Genomic DNA, 19,632 nt, shown 5'->3' on the forward strand with positions numbered 1-19,632 from the left:
GAACCTGCAACAATCTACAACAGTAGAGGAAAACATAAAAAGAAACCAACAAGAAAGGAGAAGGAGAGAAATCTGAACCTTGAGGTGTCCAATTCTCCTTCCTCGAGCAGCGGTGGGTGTCACCTTCAGTACAAGAGCAAAGAGGAGGTTGAGGAACATCATATCCACCAGTTTGCCCTCCTTCAGCTGCGGCGCGTGAATCCAAACACTGGTAGTGTTGGTGGCGTGTGGTGCATGAGTTATGTTTTGATTTATTTGAATTAGTATAAAATTGGAATGAAGTGGGTGAAATTAATAAATTTTATATGGATATTTGGCGTTATTCAGTTCTGAGTTGATGAACAATAATTTGTTTTGAATTGATATCGTAGTTAAAATAGTCTTGATAAAAATATTTTATTTGCATCTTGCCAAACATGGTCTCCGTCTAGTTTTTTATAAATTTTTAATTTATGAAAGATTATTTTGCAATTAATTTGAATTCCCCACTTTTTTCTACTCTCACATATTTAATATTTGGAATTGTGACTTATACGCAAGACACTTTTTAATATTAAATGAATCGATTCCCTTCTATGAAAACAATAACAAAAAATCTTTTCTTTTAAAAATACAATTTTTATTTTAATTTGTATATGGTCAAGTCTCTCAAAAATAAATTATATTTGCACATTTTAGCATATTAAAAATCTACAAAAATAGTCTTTTTATTTCTATATACATTTTTTAATTTAATAATTATTTTATTAAAACTATGAAACTAGATCTGTATTTTAAAAATATTAAAAAAAGTTATTTTATTTGTCAAGAAGTACAAACTTATACATAAATGTATTTTTGATATTAAAAAAATGACTATGGAATAACTCTAAAAAATAATAAAATGGAAGGAATTGTTATATATTAAATATAATATAAACTATAAAAATAATAAAAATAAAAATTCTTCACCCTAGAAAAATGTATCTTAGTATTGATTGACTGAGAGATTATACGGAGCACACCATCGGATCGGAGGAAGCATCGCTTCCAAGTGAGTGCAAATCCAATAAAACGAGAAAAAGGAAAAGAAAAAAAAACACGTGCTCTGTGTCGGATGGTAAACACTCGTATGTGTACGTACTGACATCTTTCTTCCCACCAAGATACAAGTCAGAGCTTACCGTCCAAGGCAGCCAACCGCGGTCGTGAAACCAACCTCTCCATCCGTTCATTTTATTCTATTTTTTTAGGGTTTATTAATCTAATATTATTTATTTTTTTAAGAATATAATTGGGTTTAATTTTTTAACGATTAGGGTTCAGAGCTCGACGAAGGTGATATTATCAGTGAAAAGGAAAGACCAGTAGTTGATTTTTAATGTATGATCGGAAAAATAAATTTCTTTCTTAATAATTCCAAACACAAACACTGTTGTTACTCGGACGAAAATGAAGGCCTCTTGTCCACGTTGCAACAAAATAAGAGCGCGTTGTGGACCCACCGAGGAGATTAGTCGATTTTAATTAAAAGATAATATATATATATATATATATATATATATATATATATATATATATAGGTAGGTAGGTATTGTATCCTCGAAAAATCAGATCGGTGATTAGTAGGAGGAAGGGAAGAGTGATTTTTAGAGGAGGGAGGAAAGAAAGAGAATGGGAGGGTGTGCATCAAGGCCAGATAGCTGTGTTTGTTTACCATCATCAAATAAGAAGAAAAACGGGAAGCAAAGAAGAAGAAGAAGAAGAAGAAGAATAATCTCAAGGCGTGTTTCTTCTCTTAAGGCTGACAAACTCAATGTTCCCGGTCAACCAGATCGCTCTTACTCTAATCCTGCTTTTCAAGGTTTTTTTCATCTCTTTGTTTTGGACATGGCAACTCGCGTGCAAGTTCTCTCTCTCTCTGTTTTTTTTTTTAAAAAAAAAATTTCTTTGGTTCAAAATACAGGAAGCATGGATGGTGCCTGGTCTGATGCTATTTCAGTGCTTGAATCTGAATTTGATGATGAATTTTATAGTGTCTATGATGGTATGTCCTTTTTTTTTTGGCGTAGTTTCCTTCATTCTAAATTTATTTCCATTGGTGATTGGTAATGATAATAATGTTTTATTTGATTTAATTGTAGATGTTGTATCTGTTACCGAACCAGAGAATGCGTCTGTTTCGTCGCCGAGAGATTCAAATATTATGCAGTCTAAAGCCAATGATTCCCGGAGTAATGATCAAGTGACTCCTGTATATGCGGATGAAGTTTCTAATGTGAGCGTTGGAGGTCAAGAGGAGAACAATCACAGTGGGATTCTTCCAAATAATTGCTTGCCTTTCCTTGCTTCAACTGTCGCTTCCATTGACAAGAAAAGACCATTGAGTCCAGGCACACCGAGTTCCAAGAGAAAGCCTTCTCTTAAACTTTCTTTCAAACGGAGAGAAGGGAATGTTACCAATCCGACCTTAGGTGAGTGGCTATATTTCCATGCCTTCTTTTCTTATATCTCATTGTTCTTATGGTTTTGAATGTTCATTGTTGTTTAAACTCAATTTGAGTTCCTGTGAGCTCTGGTTTAGTTAATCTTGACCTTGATTAAGGACTTGAAAAACGTATGTTTTATGTACCTTTTTTGTAGTGGCATTGCATCCCGCTAATGCTTTACTAATGTTTTTATTGTATGAATTTGTTCTGGGAAATAAATTTACTGGAGTGTCTGCTGTATAGCTCTCGAAGTAATGAACAATTATCTTAAATTCAATTCTCTTTATAAATATATCTCCGCACAATCGGTTGTGACCAAATTGCAGAAGTTGGGGTGAAAAAGCTTTTGCTTTTCCAATATATAATACTTGCCGTGTTCTGAATTTATGAAACTTATTATCTCATTTTCTTTACTTGATACTTTGATGCTCTCCCCTTTTTTTCTCATCCCCTTATATCATCTGCTATATGTCTTAGACTTGCATCTCATGTCACCATCCTCCTTTTATTTCAGTTTCACCCAAGGCATTTGTGCGAAGACCTATTGCTGGTTCCTCAATCCCTTACTGCCCCACAGATAAGAAGATGACTGATTGTTGGTCACCCATTGAGCCAAGTACTTTCAAAGTTCGGGGAAAGAACTATTTTAGGTGAGATTATTATAATGTTTCTGCTCCATCAATATGTTATCATGTTTAGTCCAGCATAGAAAGCTCAATCGTTGGCTTTGTTTATCCTTTCCAACTACCTCAATTCAATCTGTACTAAATGCTTTGTTTTTATCGTTATCTTTGATCTTCTTGACTTGAGAAATCTTTGATCTGAACTTTATCTTGCTTTTAGTAATTTCATTAACAAGGTGTTAGGGATGCAAGAACCACCCACTATTGGTAGAACTATGAATTTAAATGTCACACAAGTAGTTAACTACTATTTGAATCTGCTACTACACACAGGATCACTCTTACTCTGCAGTGACCTTGTCTTAACATTTTAAATATTGGATTCAGTTTGATTTAGTAACAAGCATAGGAGAAAAATGGGCTGGCCGTTGTTGGTAGCATTTGTTTCTGTAAATGGGACTTGTATGCATGTTTGTGTGATATTCATTTCTACTACCTCAAGTAGAGCTCTAAATGTGATATATTTTACAGGGATAAGAAGAAAGATTGTGCTCCAAACTGTGCTGCATTTTATCCTTTTGGTGCTGACATTTTTCTATCTCCGAGGAAAATTCATCACATTGCTAGATTTGTGGAACTTCCTCATGTCAACACATCCGATGAAGTTCCTAGTGTTCTTGTCGTAAATGTTCAGGTACTTGTATCTTTCAATTTCCTTGTTGCCTGAAATTTACTATTTATAGTTCTCATTACCCCTTGATGGAAAAAAATGGGGTCAAAAGCACTAGTATCTCGCTCTAGTACATTAATTAAGTCCATTTATAGTTTAAAGATGCTGCGAACAAGGTTGGTTTTTATGCTGTCGCATGCTAAATTGCAGATCCCAATTCCATGTTTATGTAACTAATTGCTGTATTTGATGTGAAGTTTTTTAACCAAGTATCTTCAGTGATGAGATGAATTATTTTTCCTGCAGATACCTCTGTATCCTGCCACAATATTTCAAAGTGAAAATGATGGAGAAGGAATGAACTTGGTCCTGTATTTTAAACTATCTGAAAGTTACTCAAAAGAGCTCCCCCCTCATTTTCAAGAGAATATCAGTGTAAGATGGGAGGCATCTTCACCTTTGTGCTTTATAGGTTTTTTTCTTTTCTTTTAAGTCTCACTAAGAAGTCTCACAATAATGCAACAGCATTACATGGTAGCTTTATGAAGGTTTTTGTTTGTCCATTCCTCATCAGGGTTATTTATTACTAACAATTCATTAACCGGGTTTTACCGCATTTCTTTCCTTACAGAGGTTGATTAATGATGAAGTGGAGAGGGTTAGAGGGTTCCCTCTAGATACCATAGCACCATTTAGGGAAAGATTAAAAATATTTGGCCGACTAGAAAATCTAGAAGATCTTCAATTAAGCGCTACTGAAAAGAAGCTTATGAGTGCCTACAATGAGAAACCTGTGCTCTCACGTCCTCAACATGAATTCTATTTGGTAAGTTTCAGATTGCTTATTCCAATCTGCTATGTTACATTATTTTGTATGATGTGGTGATCATAAGCAGTAGGATATGACTCTCTCTCTCTCTCCAAAAAAATGTACTTTTCTGCTGCACTGCTACGACACTAACCTGGAGTGCTCCATGTGGTTGCCTTTCAAGGACACTAACCTGGAGTGTTCCATGTGGTTGTCTTTCAAGGCTCCCTGAGCATATCAATTCTACGTAACAAATTTGTGTTTACGCAGTGGTCTTATGGATTTAACGTTTTCACTAAAGCTAGCTGATTGTACTGGGCTCAGTTTCCTAGTCATCCCTTCATCTAAACAAATGCAGCTGGTGTGCCTGCTCTTTTGATATTATTATCTAATGTAATTAAAAACCTGGTTTAAATTTTATGTGTGGCTGCAACTATGGTTGTCACATTGCTCTCCTTTCTTTCAGATAGCTCATTAAAAAAAAAATCTTGAACAATTAATAATTTAATTGGTTGTGTTGGCAGAATTATATTGAAATGTTGCAGCATTGAAAGTTTCATGGCGATGCAACTCCACTATGATCGGTGAAAGTGCATTCTTAACTTGTTTTGAATTTTATCACAGGGAGAAAACTACTTGGAGATTGATCTGGATATGCATAGATTTAGCTACATCTCTAGAAAAGGTCTTGAAACCTTACAAGACAGGCTGAAGCTTTGTGTCTTGGATTTTGGCCTGACAATTCAGGTAAACATATCTATTAGATTCTTGTCAAGGCTGATTTGTTTTGCAATGCAACGTGATGTATGGCTTATATTATGTCATCTTTTTCTGACAGGGCCACAAGCCAGAAGACTTGCCTGAACATTTGTTATGTTGCATACGTCTGAATAAAGTGGACCACACCAAGTACCGTCAACTGGGGTGTTGACTAGGCACGTGTTAAACTGAGCTAGGGTTTTGATACTGGAGCATTTTTTAGTCAATGAAAAACTTATCTGATAACCAAAAATCCTATTTTTAGTACTCGTTATCATCTCCATTCAGGATGTGTGCAAGCTGAAATGTGATCATGCATCCTCCTCTGTTGAGTTTATTAAGCTCCTTCATTGATTTTTATAGATTGTAACTCGAGTGTACAGTTCTGATGAAACAGAATGCAAATAAATTCTTTCTTCTCCGCTTCACTTACCTTCTCTTATGATTTTTTGATATTTGGAAACCGACTCTGTTTTCCTGCTGGCGGTGCTTGAAGGGCATTCACCATACATGCCTGGTGTCTCCATTCAAGATTGCGTCGCGTGGCAGAGTTGCATCCCGCAGCCAGTGCATTGTCCCATTGACATCATCCGTGCAAAGAGTGTAAAGGGACCATACGTGTGTGTATATGCTATCGCCTCCACTACGTATATCGCTTATAAATAACCCTCCTCTAGCACTCATTTATCGCCTGATCTTACTCGCATGCACTTGCGGTTGTGTTTCCTGCGTTAATTATTTACTTGGAAGTCTATACGTGATGAGCCAGGGTTATAATGGCACGAAAGGAGAAGATGGAAGAAACGGGAGGAATATGCAGAGACCAATATTCTCATCAATCAATAAATTGTTTACAAATCATAGCGATATTAACGAAGAACTCTCATGTCAATGAAGCTGGAGAACAGCATGTTCATGTGATTACAATGCTCCCGAATGCAATAGAGATGAAGAAGAAGAATTCAAGAGAAAACTAAAATTTATTCCAGCAGATTATACAAACATGACGGTAAAAGAAATTACAAACTAGGCTGTAGAAGGCCCCGTACAGCACCTCCAAAAGTTTGAAATACCACACCTTTCATCCCTGTATTTTTCTTTACAAGGGGTTGGAGGGTCGTAGGAGCTGGTGGTGTTAGCCTCATCTCCAAGGAATTCCTGCCCTCTGCTTTTCTCATCGATGTTGTTATTGCCGAGGCTCATCTCTTGGCTTCTACCGGCTGGCGTGTCCACTAGTTCTCTGCTTCTTTTTGGATTAACTTGAAGATTATCCCAAACACGGCCGGAGGAGCCTTGTCGTCGGAATGAAACAGATGATCTCTGCAGTGCAGTAGCCATGGTGCAATCTTCCTTTTATCTCTCTGATTTCTTCTCTCTGTTTTGCTGGGACCCTTTCATTCCTCTCTCCCCTTTTCCTTTTAACTAACATAACAAAATGATGGATTCCATAGAGACCTATTGACGAGTAACGCTAGTTCTCCCGGAATTTAGATTTCTGTACAATTATTTAATGCCTTTGATTTTCATCTTGTGCGAGATTTTTGAGGAAGTGAATTTGAATATATTATTTGATAAAATTAGCATTTTCCCAAATTAAAAAACCTAAATATATAGTGACCCCATACAATCCTAGAATTTACTAGATTAGCCAACTCAACTGTAGATGTTGGCTCCGGGAAATGCTGGAGAAGATATCGATGTTTACATGATCATATATTCATAGAAATGCGACACACAGGTCACTCATCTTCCACCCTTGGATTAACAGGTTAAATTTGGGTATTGACCCTGATTAATGGCCAAGGACACTGCGAAGTCCCCGTCAAATTAAGGTGTAAAAGGGAGGAGAAATTAAGCCCTCTATGTGTTTAGTGGTGCTGGTTTTATCGAGTCTTTTTTTTTTTATCCTGCTTGATTAATTTCCTGATCTGATAACGATTGAGATCATGTTAGCGCATGCTGCAAGAAAAAAACTAGAAATATTTAATCTGGATCACAGTACATTCAACAAATTTGACACAAAGCTTTGATGATGACACCCTTTAGCTAGCATGATCACAGATATTGCATGCACATGTTTGATCCACGAGCACTCTATTTTTACTTATGGAGCAAATATGACATTATATATGCTCTTAGTCAGCTTCATGTGTATAATAATTATATGGCTCAGCATTAGAATTGATGAATGACTTATTCATGATGATGATTAATGAAAATGGTCTCTAACTGGGAAAAAAACCCACTCTATAGCTTAGTTTGTAGCTCTGTATTACATGAAATAGAATTGACGCAGGCTCCATTAACATTTTGCTTTAAGCTCCAAATTGGCTGTCAAGCTTCTGAATTAGTAACAATCAAAAGAGGGATCCAAAAGTGGAGGAAATTGTGAATGCAGCTCTCTGTCTTTGTCCAAGATGCCATCGACAAATGAACTTGCAGATGACGAATAATAGGCTGCATGATCGGCAGCATTGTTGTTCTCTTCGAGTCCATTATTGACAGTTCCATGATCATATGTCGACCGCCCAACCGATCGGTTCAAGTACCAATCATCATCGCTTCCAGTACTAGTTATGTTGCAAGATGATACATCATTCTTTGCCATTGCCATAGTTGAAGAGTTGGTTGGTGACAACATCTCATCAAAGTCATATTGCTCTTGTTGATGCTGAAATTCAGTGGAGGAAACAGGATCGCTGAGGAGAAATTCAGTCCACGTAAAGGTACAAGTGGGTGTGATCAATGGAGCCTGAGATTTTTGGCAGGAATAGGACTGTGTGAAAGTGCTGGTAGAAGATGAAGATGGTGTTGATGATGGGCAGGAAGAGCTGACCTCATTGAAGAAAAGTGGTAACTGTTTGGTGTCATGGACTGGAAACTGAGCCAGAAAGTCCCATGAAGTGGGGTGAGTAACAGTAGGATTGTATTCCTGCACTTGCTCTTCCATGGTTATCTTGAAACATGAATGCTCAGGGGTGGTTAAGATGGCAGAAGAGAATTGATGATCAGGTTCGGACATCAAACTGGTGTTTAAGGATTTATTGAGGTTTCCAGTGTTTGAAATGCCACTGATGTTTCCAAAGTCAGAGAAAATCTGTGAAAAAGGTTTGTGAGTCACAGGATCAATCCCCATCTTCTGAAGCATCTTCCTGAGCTTAGTGTTCCAATAGTTCTTCACATCATTGTCTGTTCTTCCAGGCAGTTTCTTTGCAATCAGAGACCACCTGGACAAAATAGGCCAACCAATTGAAAGTCATGGAGTATGCTCTTTTAGTTTACAACTTATACCCACCAGAAAGTAAACAGACAAGGGGGAAGAATCTGTTGTTTCAGGTTTTCAAATGCCCTTTTTATTCTAAGATTTTTGTAAATAGTAACAAGAAATTTTTTTGGGGGGATTTTTTGTTTTCAATTACTTGATTTCTTAATGGATTACTCTTGCCATTACTATTCTTTGGCCACTTGCGAGATCAAGGAATCTTGAGTGAAAAAACCCACCTGCTACCTATCGCTTTATGCAGCTTAATAATAAGCTCTTCCTCCTCGGGAGCGAATCTCTCATGTTTAAGGTCAGGCCTCAGGTAATTAGTCCATCTTAGCCTGCAGCTCTTCCCGCATCTGTTCAGTCCTGTACATGGGCGTTGAGTGGAGATGAACACATGAATATGCATTAACCAAAGATTAAGGAGAGAAATGATCATCATCATCATCATATATATATATATATATATATATATATATATATATATATATATATATGTAGGCATAGAATTACTTAAAATTAACACAAGTATACCAGCTTTCTTGGGGACCGAAGTCCAGTTACCAATGCCATGATTGGAAACATAAGCGAGTATCTTGGCATCTTCCTCGGGCGTCCAAAGGCCCCTCTTCACGTTGGACTTATCACAGCAGGGAGGTCTCCCCATTGTATGACGTCCAGGATAATAGTGGGCAAATTAAGAATGAAGAGACGAGATCGAGACTAATTAAGAGGCTGATAATTGCTTGATCATCTGCTAGATTTTGCTGCTCGGCAATCCTAAACCCTTGCTGCTGTACATATACTGCTAAGTAAAACATGGTAAAGAAGAAATTAAAGAGAATTAACGAAATATGCATGCATTTAACAAGTGGAAAGGGGCAAGAAAAGCATGGTGGCTCCCAATGAACAGCAATTGCATGATCAGTTTTCATCTTCTCATTCTTAACTGTTTTTCTCGAACGCATGCCATCGCCATACAAGGCATCCCCCCCTCCCTCTCCATTTATCTTTGGCTTGGCTCCAGTATTAACATTTTGTTTCCTTGAGCTCATAATATACGTATGAAGCAGTTCTCTTATGCTGTGTATACTATATATTAGGTCACGCCTGCCTGACGTGAGAAATACAAATTGATTTTCTAAGCTATGGGGAAGGGGCAATGCGACTCTTGTGTCAGAGGGCATCAGGCCTCCTCTTTACTGAAATCTCTGGCTCTGGGCTGCGTGCAGAATATTCTCATGACACAGTGAGACCTCGTCCTCAGCATCTAACGGTACCAAGAACATTGCACAGGCTACACTACCAGAATTGCTAAAATATTTTTAAATAATTACTCACGGAATTATATCTGATATTTTTTTAAGGAAAATACCAACAGAATAAAATGGATATTTTTTTTATGTTTTTTTTTGTCAGTAAATCCATCAGTAATAATATTTTTTATTACCAACGAACTTACCGACAGATAAAAAATTATCGATAAAAGATTTACCGACAAAGAATTTTCATTGATGATTTTATTGGTAAATTAATTACTAATAAAATGATAGTATAAATACTGACAAAAAATTTCATCAATAAATATAAAAATTATGATAGTAGTCTCTGCTTGATTCATTGAGATGTTGCTATGAGAATTTAGGAGAGGAGCCAGCTGCATAAACTTCTAATGCTACAGAAGTTTCCATTTATAAACCAGGGCTTATAGCACTCAGTCTCCTATCCAAGTAGAAAAGAAAAAATCAGGCTTACTGGTAAGAATTTAAAATTAAAAAATTTGTTTATTTTATGGTCTTAGATTCGAGTCTTGTGGTTGCTAATATGATAGTCATTAGAGACTTACATGATCATTAACTTTAGGGCTCATGAAATTAATTGATATACATATAAGTTAGTCAAGGTACACGCAAGTCAATCTAAATACTCACATTAATAATTAAAAAAAAAAAAAAAGATAGCAGCTTTCGTACTGTTCTTGCCATTTTAAGAACTGCAGCAACACTTGTTAGTCTACGGCTTAACTTGGCTTTTATCTCGTTTGAGCTGCAAATCTATTCCCAAATAAACTTATTTATTTTGCGTTGCACCGATTCACCCAAACATACTCAATATTCAACCCAATTAAGCATCTCTAAAGCTATTTATCGATTGGAAATAAATTAGCAAAATTCAGATCTTCAACTAAAATGAAAAAAGAAAAATCAGAATATGAATATATTATACATAGATATTCAATTATGTAAATTCTCGGTTGCTCTAGTTCTTAAAATATATATATATATATATATATATTATGAATCAAATCACAAATATAATTTAAAACATGATAATCTTAAAATATTTAGACAAAACACTGTACATTATTGATCCATGTTCAATTCAAATTTCTAATTGCTATTGATTTTTCAAAGAAATATTACATAATCTTATAATTAAATATTAATATGGATATAAAAGACATAATTTAGCTTTTATACTATTATAAATTCTGAAATAATTTAAGGAGCTTATAACATAATTAATTGAGAATTAGAAAACTTACTGGGGGGCTGATTATTTTTTTATTAGAAATAATATTCATGTGCCGCAAGTACTTTTTAAATAATAAAAAAAAATTATGACTTGGGTTATAGATCCAGCTTTAAAAACATAGTTTTATTTTAATTAGATGGATAAAAAAATAGATAACAATAATATGAAATTAAAATAATAAAAAAGTGATCACAATAACTTTTTTTAAAATAATGAAATTTTTTTCCTAAAAGATAAAAAATGATGTAGCTCAATTATTAGCTAATTAAATATGAAACGATAAAATTAGGTAAAAAAAAGAAAAAAAAAGCCTTGAATCAGTCCGAGTTGGCATGACAAACTTGTAGTTAGGTTATAAGAAGCTAGTTAACTCATGTTAACCCGTAAAACCCACGATCCAAGTCATGAGATCATGATAATTTGATAGAAAAAAAAAACGAAGAAGACCATAAAGCCTATTTTAAAAAAATGTTGTTAACATATGTTAATTTTTTAAATTTACAACCCATGTTATTAGACCGAAAGTACCATATTTAGAAAAACCATGAAGTTCAATCCTCAACCGATCAAATGTTAAAGAATAAAATTAAAAAACAAAATTCAATTATACAAAAGATTCAAAACAAAAAATAGCAACTAAAAGAATGAGGATTAAAATTGAAATAAAAGATAAATTAGAGTGCAACTACAAATTTTTGATTGAATGGTGAAATTGAAAAGAAAAATCAATTTAACAAAAGTAAAAAAAATTAAAAGAATGAGAACTAAATTGAAAAAATAATATATTACAAATTGGGATTGAATGATGAAATTGAAAACAAAAAAAAACTTTACAAAGTGATCAAGAACAAAAATTAAAAATCAAAACAATAAAGACTAAAATTAAAATATTAATAACTAAGAGGATAACTCTAAATTTTAAATAATCAGCTCGATTCTCGATGGGAAGAAAGGGAAAAAATGGAGGAAAAAAGTCCCGCAAACACCACTAAAAGGTCACATAAATGCATTTCCTGCATGCTAATTTGTGCAACTATTTTTTTATTTAAATAATATTTTATATTTATTAAAAAAATCAACTTGCTCTCATTTAACTTGATAATAGAAAAAAAACTATAATAAAAAAACAAAAAAACATAGAACACAAGTTTTAAAAGTTTTATTTTTAAAGGTAATTAAGTTATTTTATTACATGTAAAAAATAAAATGATTAAAAAGTTCTTAAATGCAAGTTTTACAAGTTTTGCTTTGAGTCATTCCACTATAAAATTGAAAAACAATTTTACCTCTAATCAACCTAGTAATGACAATTTAACTTTGCAAAAACATCAAAATACCCTCAACACTAAAGGTTATTGTTTTTTTTTATTTTGAAAAAAATAATAATTATACTATTCTAGTAAATAGTAAAACGTGTAGATGTAAAATGTCTTTTGTTAGCTTTTTTTTTTCTTCTTATTATGATCTTATGATGTAAATAAAAAGATATGCAATGGATATATTGAATTAAAATATATATATATATATATATATATATATATATATATATACCTCGTACCAAATTTTGATTCAAAATCTTTTATTAAAATATTTTTCTTACTGTCTTCTAAAAGTTTATGAATGTTATAAAATTTTATTTTATTTATATAACCATGAAAAAAGAATTCCATTCTACATCATTAATTCTTCTAATGTTATTGATACCTGGTCATCTCGAATTATGAAGGTTGGGTTCTAAAAAGTCAAAGCTAATGATTTTTATTATTTAATATATATATATATATATATATATATATATATAAAGTTTACCAAAATTATCTCGGACTAACCCGCCCAACCATGACCTGAGATGCACTCCGAGTCAACCCTAGGTTGTGTTTAAAAACTAAACTACATACCACCCCTAGGACAAATTAATGCAAGCGCATGCTACATCCTGAACTCGGGCAACGTTCCAGGTAAAACATTTGCTTGAATAAACCCTAAGCACCCTATCCACACCATGAATTTCATGAATGCCGACCCAAAGTGAAAAGGGGGGGAAAACAATCTGAGATTAGAACTTCTATTTTGTGACAGTTTTAAGTGTGAGCGTCGAATGACTGCTCCATAAGGTTTAGTATAGCTCCTTGAGGTTTAATAAAGATATGCCGCATACAGGTACAAAGACAGCACGGCCCACTGTAATCTACAGTGTTTAAGCATGAACCCTTCCATTTTCAAAACAAAGAGACTTCCTAGGACGAGCATACCTTACAGCTCTTCCTACAAGAACCATAAGACCCCTCTGAACCCACCATATAAACAGGGTTCTTTTCACACTCACCGGCCTTTGCCCACAAAGGGCAGTTCTCATTCTCATCGATACAACCCCCGCTTGCTGCATGCTTCAGTGATTTCTCAAAGGATCTGACATGAATCCACTTGGTTGCTGACCATTTCTCACCTTCAATAACTGGACAACTCCCGTGCAAGCTGTTTGTGTCAGTCGTTGCGTCGGGGTGAAGACTGAAGAACAGCAATGCATCACCCTTCTGGGGTTTCACTGCAATGAAATAATGTAGAATTTTATGGAATGCCTGGTAACAATACAAGGGAAATCGAAGGCATTCACTGAATGACAGCCAAAACACCAATACTACATGGCAGATGAATCACATCATAACTAAATCCGTAAAAGGTATTGAAATGATCGCTCACTAGTCTGCTTGGTGTATGATTGATTAGATGTGTTAATGTTATGCTGGATATTTTAAAATAAGGTTACAAGAAATTTTCCAAGGAGCTGTCAAGTTTTGGTCAGCGTGGATTTAAAAAACTACAATGGAAATCAAGACACAACATTAATAATCAACACCACAAATAGTATTCCAATCATATAATACACCAAATGGCAGAAGCATCAATAGAAAACTTTCCAATCATCAGCATCACATGAATATTCTGCTAAAAATCCAGGCACAAAAATGATCATATGATGAGGCAAGTGGTTTCCAAGTTTTACCCTTATGAGTTTGGAAAACCATTGAGGGGCAAACAGCCTGTTTGTGAGACATACCATGCTCAACCAAAGAATACGCAGAAAAGAACCAATCCTATAGTGAGTTTACAGCCATTTGGAGTCATCTGCCAAGATTCTTGGGATTGAATCCAGTTCACCTCTAAGATGGAGGAATTAGGAAAAGTAGAAGACAATCTCAATTGTGCAATCCAACCATTAACTAAATAAAAGCGAATTAGCTCGGGATGTCCTTATATTTCAAGGGTTGTCTCCAATAAATCATTATATGTTTAATTGCAGCTGTCCATAAATATAAGAACAGTACGCAGTAGGTCCTGTTGAAATTTCCATTCAAGTGATTTTGATACTGGATTTGCACATGACATAAAAAAAATGACTTTTTGACAAAATTAAAGCTTACCTATTAACACATCACCAATTGCATAAAATAATAATTATTTTTTGAATATTTCAAATGCCCACATGTCTATTTTCAACCATCAATTTTTTCATATGTTTCCAATTCAATCAATCTAAACTTTTGTTATTCAATTTTAGTCATTTATGACCAATTACAAAAATCTATGAAAATCATATGTTAGGTATGGGTTAAGTGGCATTAAATGGATATAGCTCACTCAAAAGGAGAAAGCTTGCTTTGAGTCCTACTTGTGCCCCACATGAAAGGAGGAAGGGGTGGCATGTGCGAGACAAAGTGTTTTATTTTTTTAAAAAAGAAAACATAAAGATAAAATGTTTTGATATTTTTATTCCCATTTCTTCTTGCAAGTGCAGAACTCAAAGTAAACTTTCTCTCTCTTCTAATTGGATCAACTTAATGCCAAAACAACAGATTTAATGTATTTTAGTGATTGGCCTTAATTGACTCAAATTGGATATCACAAGATTAGATTAACTAAATTGAAAACACAAGGGAAAAATTGGCGTCTGAAAACAAATATAGGGGCAAGCTATAGGGTTAAGCCAAATAATTATTTTTAAGAGTAATAAATAGTTATTTATTTGCAAATATTTTAAAAAATATTTGACAAACAAAAACCATTTAACTCCGAAAAGTTAATAAATAATTGTTATTATTTACTTGATATATATATATATACACACACGCACACAAAAGAAACCAATTTAACTCCAAATTTTTTTTAAAAAAAAAAAAAGAACCACCTCCAAGATAATTTCATGAAGATAGTTAGGTCAAAATATCGTTATTTTATAAGTTATATGCAAGTCACAAGTCAAATTCCTTTAGTTTGGATGGAAATGTATGTGGAATGACATATTAGAAATTATGCACATATTGGTTGTAATTAGACATGTGAGAATATATTAGATGCAACATCTAAAATATAAGGACAAACTAAGATCATTCTGCTTTAATAATGGTACAAAAAATCCAAAGGTGATTAAAAACTAGTGCCCATTTTCTTTTATGAAACTCCTATTATATGTTGATGCCTTCTTCCACTAAAATGAATCTGGAGAATATTAGTGCGAGTTACTTATGCTAGGATACACATCAAATAGTCAAATAACAGAGTAGCCAGGCTCCATCTCAAAAATAATACCTGCATAGCCATTTTTTGCACAATCAGACCAGCTATCATCCTTTGGTTGAATTGTTTTTCCCTGTACAAGGCACATAATATGTAATTGGCAACAGAGATACAAAAAGACCTAAGCACTGAGGAACATCGGAGAATCATATTCATGGATAATTGTTTACCTCTGAGTTGGGAAACACTGTTTCTCCACCCTTTTCAACATTGGACAGATACATTAACACAGTGACAACCCGGTGACCACCCAGCTCTTGATTAGCCTTGTCATGAAAATAATCAAAATGCGGTTCATACTTCTGACCATGCTCATAGTGTAGTATTTGAATGGACTCGCCGTTTTCTGATTACCAAAGGCATGTACAAGAAAGATAAAAAATTCTCTGCATAAATTAAAACATCATAAACCAAGACACGTGTGAAGAATATACCTTGAGGAAGAAAAGTCCATGCAGCAATTCTGGCCTCAATATTATCAACAATTTCATCCTTCAATGATGAATCAAAGGACATCGTTTAAGCCTAACAAATTCCAGAAACTAAAAAATGCATTCATAATAGAATATCTTTCAAAAATGAGTAGATTTGTGGCAATAGTATATTATAATCATATAGCACACCATCCAACATAAACTTTTAAGAAATATAGAGTGTTCTTATGGAAAACTAATCTTTTATCTAAATTGCCCTCAGTATCAAAAGGTAACAAACTAATAAGCTAAAAACTCATGCAAGGCCACAAACAACTTTTACTAGGAACTGCATTTAACATTTTAAAGTGTGGTTCAGATATATTTGAAGTCACTACCAATCAACTTTGGATCAACCAATTCACCGAGAAGCAGAAAAAGGGAGAACTTTTCTTAATAATCTCTGGGTAATGGGGCAAACATGGCTATAGCAGTATTTGATTCTAACTCAGAGCTTCACATTTAGAATAGGTTTGGTCGACTGCAAACAGTAACGGGAACAGATCTGGCTAAGTTGGGTTATGAGATTAACTGCACTTCAAAGATCTCATTGGTGATTTTGAGGGACTGAAATATGTTTGAAATCAAAGTCATTCCATTTCCCATCATCGGATAATGTTTACCTTCACACAGCATTCTGCAAGGGCAACAGCTTTGAAAATCTAGCTTGGCAGGAAGAAGGCAGGAACTCAACCATGTGGATTCTGAGGTGATAGTTTTCTATGCAGTTGGTAGCAAAGAAATATTAAACAAATCCTATTCTCAACATATTTTTAAATGTCCTCAACAATCCTATGCCAAACACCCTCATCTCCTAGTTCCTAAAACACTGTCAAATGCAAGACTTTCACTGCACACCATTGAGTGATCAAACTTTCATTTTCATAAGAATGTCAATGGAGTGTAACATGTCATGCATAAGCATTAAAGATTTCTAGAAGCTGATAAAATCCTACATGTGAAAGTAGAAATAAATTGCTGGTAGCCAGTAGCCATTAAGAGCTAAACAAGAAAAAATCAAGTTAAAGCATGCCTCAAGAAAAACCTGGAAGTTCAATTGGAACAAAGATAACAACAGATTCATTACAATTGCATCGAATTAAGTGGCAGGCAAAAGGGCCCTAATGAGGTTTCCCAATCCATATTGAGAATAATAGTATATTTAAATCTATGTACATTATTTAAGCAGTGCAAGATTTCATTAGTTTTCGAGTCCATGTCCAGGAAATAATCCTATTGAATACATGCACTACTAATTCAATCATCCTTTATATATAAATTAAATATATTCTGCACAACAAAATCATATTCCTTAATTTATTGGGATCAATATTCACACTCACAAAACCCTTTATCTTTATTTGATATAAGGGGGCGAAACACGATTTATAAACATTACATTACATTAAGCTAAGCTACTCAACCAGGAAAAAATATAAATTCATGGTCATATCAAATCAGCAAACAAAATGTCAAACAGTTTATGGTTCAAAAATTCAAGAAAGACCTGGGCTTTTCCAATAAACATGCCAGAGCTGGTTCTCACTTCACTCTCTATACTCTTCCCGGATTCATTATCAGCCACCATTGATTTCTCGAGTTTATCTCTAGCCTACTCCAGTACCAAATCAATAACACCAACATATTATATTATATTATAAATAACTAAAAACAACTAAATCACTATAAGAATCAATTGGGCAATCAAGCAAAACTACAAAATACCAACCAGATTAATAAGATGATCACACTCCTCATCTGATAAAAATCCCTTGTATAAGAAAGCCCTGTTAAGTTTGAAATAAAAAAAGAAGAAGAACCACGGCAATAATTTAAAATTATATTTAAAAAAAAATTTACTGATAAAAAAAGTGAAAAGGATGGAGAAAAAAAAAACCTGGGATTCCAGGAAAGTTGAGTGACCCGAGTTGGATCAAACACACTTTTTTTCTGTAATCTAAACATCAAGACAAGAAAAAGAAAACATAAATCAAATAAATTACACAAAGAAAGAAAAAGTACACATCAGGGAGAGAAGTACATTTTCTTGTAAGGATGCAATCGAATGGTAGAACAGGAAAAAAGAGGGAAATTAACAAGCATAGAGCAGAGACAAAGCGCCACAAAGAATCGACATTCCATTTGACAAGAACTTTTTTTCTCTCTCAATGAATAATTGTTGTAAGAAAAGGATTCAAGAAGAATATGGAAGGAAGGTTTTTTATTTTTTTTGGGGTAAGAAATTGAATTGAACGTGAAGACTTATTGCCGGTTTTTAAGTCATTTGGGTGGAAGTAGCCGGAGACTCTGCTTTTCTCATTTAAGATTTTATATTTAATGGGCGCCCACCGGATTTGCTCTCCGTTCGTTGTTTTCTTAAATGTGAAAATTGACCCGCAATTTTCCAAACCCATAAAAACGAAGAAAAGTCCTTTTCTTCTCCTTGTTAGAATTAGAAGGAGAGCAATGCAATAGCCACAAAGCTTAAAATCCTTATTACGACTGTTTTAAAAAAAAATTAATTTTTTTTATGTTTTTAAATTGTTTTAATATTAAAAATATATTTTAAAAAATAAAAAATATTATTTTAATATATTTTTAAATAAAAAAACATTTTAAAAAATTATTATTATCAAATTACCCATCATACCGAGTATCCCAACTCTATAAATATTATTTAGCAGCTACTGGAACAATGGAGAGAACTTTATATTTGATATTCAGTATTTTATTGTTTTTTATTTAAGCATCTCACCTTTAATTCTCCATACTTTAATAGATAATCTTTTATTTTTTACTATTTCAACGCCCATATTTAATGCAATTCATTAAGGGTGTATTTAGAAACGTGGTTCGCGTTCTAAAAATTTTGATTATTTTTATTTGTTTAAAATAAAAAAATAAAATTTTAAATCGTTTTGATACACTGATGTTAAAAATAATTTTTAAAAAATAAAAAAATTTTATTTTGATATATTTCTAAATAAAAAAATATTTTAAATCACTACCGTTATTATAATTTCAAACAGATCCTGAATACTAAGATGTGGTTCCAAAAAGATAAAATTATATACTTGGTACTTAATTTATTATTATTTTTCTACTTAAATATATCATTTTTTTTATTGGAGATATAGACCTTTTATTTTTATTTTTTTTCTAGTCCTTATTGTTACATCAATATATTAGGTGTTGGTGTGTTTGTAATTTCATGACGAGTGGTGAAAAAATGAGTGCCAATGAAAAACAAATATGAAAACCAAAATAAAAAAGAAAAGGTGAAAGTAGAGAACCCCCTTTCATATGCAAGGTTTATAACAGTTTATAATGAATTGAATTATAAAAAAAAAGTAATTAGGAATTTTAATTAATTATTAACAAGTGTTTCAAAGAGGTAATCATTTTCGATTTGGTTCAATTTTTATTAAAAAAATAATCAAACCGAAATTAAAAAAA

The 19,632-nt window shown here is 33.5% G+C and overlaps 3 protein-coding genes across 3 annotated transcripts; 1 reads left to right on the forward strand and 2 right to left on the reverse strand.

The window, feature by feature from the left end:
* Positions 1–1,564: 1,564 nt before the first annotated feature.
* On the forward strand, positions 1,565–5,756 carry LOC133670446 (uncharacterized). The gene is made up of 9 exons (XM_062090943.1): positions 1,565–1,843; positions 1,946–2,026; positions 2,124–2,453; positions 2,983–3,118; positions 3,623–3,785; positions 4,068–4,196; positions 4,393–4,587; positions 5,194–5,316; positions 5,408–5,756. The coding sequence occupies exons 1-9, from the start codon at positions 1,654–1,656 to the stop codon at positions 5,498–5,500; spliced, it is 1,440 nt and encodes a 479-aa protein (XP_061946927.1). The 5' UTR covers positions 1,565–1,653; the 3' UTR covers positions 5,501–5,756.
* A 1,770-nt stretch (positions 5,757–7,526) lies between these two features.
* LOC133670436 (transcription factor MYB35) lies at positions 7,527–9,553 on the reverse strand. The gene is made up of 3 exons (XM_062090933.1): positions 9,128–9,553; positions 8,830–8,959; positions 7,527–8,555 (listed from the first exon to the last, which is right to left on the reverse strand). The coding sequence occupies exons 1-3, from the start codon at positions 9,258–9,260 to the stop codon at positions 7,676–7,678; spliced, it is 1,143 nt and encodes a 380-aa protein (XP_061946917.1). The 5' UTR covers positions 9,261–9,553; the 3' UTR covers positions 7,527–7,675.
* A 3,626-nt stretch (positions 9,554–13,179) lies between these two features.
* On the reverse strand, positions 13,180–18,569 carry LOC133671581 (probable prolyl 4-hydroxylase 7). Its single transcript, XM_062092370.1, has 8 exons — positions 18,218–18,569; positions 18,074–18,133; positions 17,906–17,963; positions 17,684–17,788; positions 16,138–16,195; positions 15,874–16,049; positions 15,716–15,776; positions 13,180–13,673 (listed from the first exon to the last, which is right to left on the reverse strand). Exons 1-8 carry the CDS (start codon positions 18,316–18,318, stop codon positions 13,366–13,368), a joined length of 927 nt encoding a protein of 308 aa, XP_061948354.1. The 5' UTR covers positions 18,319–18,569; the 3' UTR covers positions 13,180–13,365.
* Between the last annotated feature and the right edge of the window lie 1,063 nt (positions 18,570–19,632).

The sequence above is a fragment of the Populus nigra genome, chromosome 13 (assembly GCF_951802175.1).
Source record: "Populus nigra chromosome 13, ddPopNigr1.1, whole genome shotgun sequence".
Lineage (NCBI taxonomy): Eukaryota > Viridiplantae > Streptophyta > Magnoliopsida > Malpighiales > Salicaceae > Populus > Populus nigra.

Bases quoted from the DNA above. Each gene is read 5' to 3' on its own strand.
- LOC133670446 (XM_062090943.1), top strand. From the start codon at position 1,654: ATGGGAGGGTGTGCATCAAGGCCAGATAGCTGTGTTTGTTTACCATCA. The intron at 1,844-1,945 runs GTTTTTTTCATC...TTCAAAATACAG, and splicing joins CTCTAATCCTGCTTTTCAAG to GAAGCATGGATGGTGCCTGG. The intron at 3,786-4,067 runs GTACTTGTATCT...TTTTTCCTGCAG, and splicing joins TTCTTGTCGTAAATGTTCAG to ATACCTCTGTATCCTGCCAC.
- LOC133670436 (XM_062090933.1), bottom strand. From the start codon at position 9,260: ATGGGGAGACCTCCCTGCTGTGATAAGTCCAACGTGAAGAGGGGCCTT. The intron at 8,960-9,127 runs GTATACTTGTGT...GCCCATGTACAG, and splicing joins TTCGGTCCCCAAGAAAGCTG to GACTGAACAGATGCGGGAAG. The intron at 8,556-8,829 runs GTGGGTTTTTTC...TATTTTGTCCAG, and splicing joins CATAAAGCGATAGGTAGCAG to GTGGTCTCTGATTGCAAAGA.
- LOC133671581 (XM_062092370.1), bottom strand. From the start codon at position 18,318: ATGGAATGTCGATTCTTTGTGGCGCTTTGTCTCTGCTCTATGCTTGTT. The intron at 17,964-18,073 runs GTTTTTTTTTTC...CAAACTTAACAG, and splicing joins CAACTTTCCTGGAATCCCAG to GGCTTTCTTATACAAGGGAT. The intron at 16,050-16,137 runs GTATATTCTTCA...TTTGGTAATCAG, and splicing joins ATGGACTTTTCTTCCTCAAG to AAAACGGCGAGTCCATTCAA.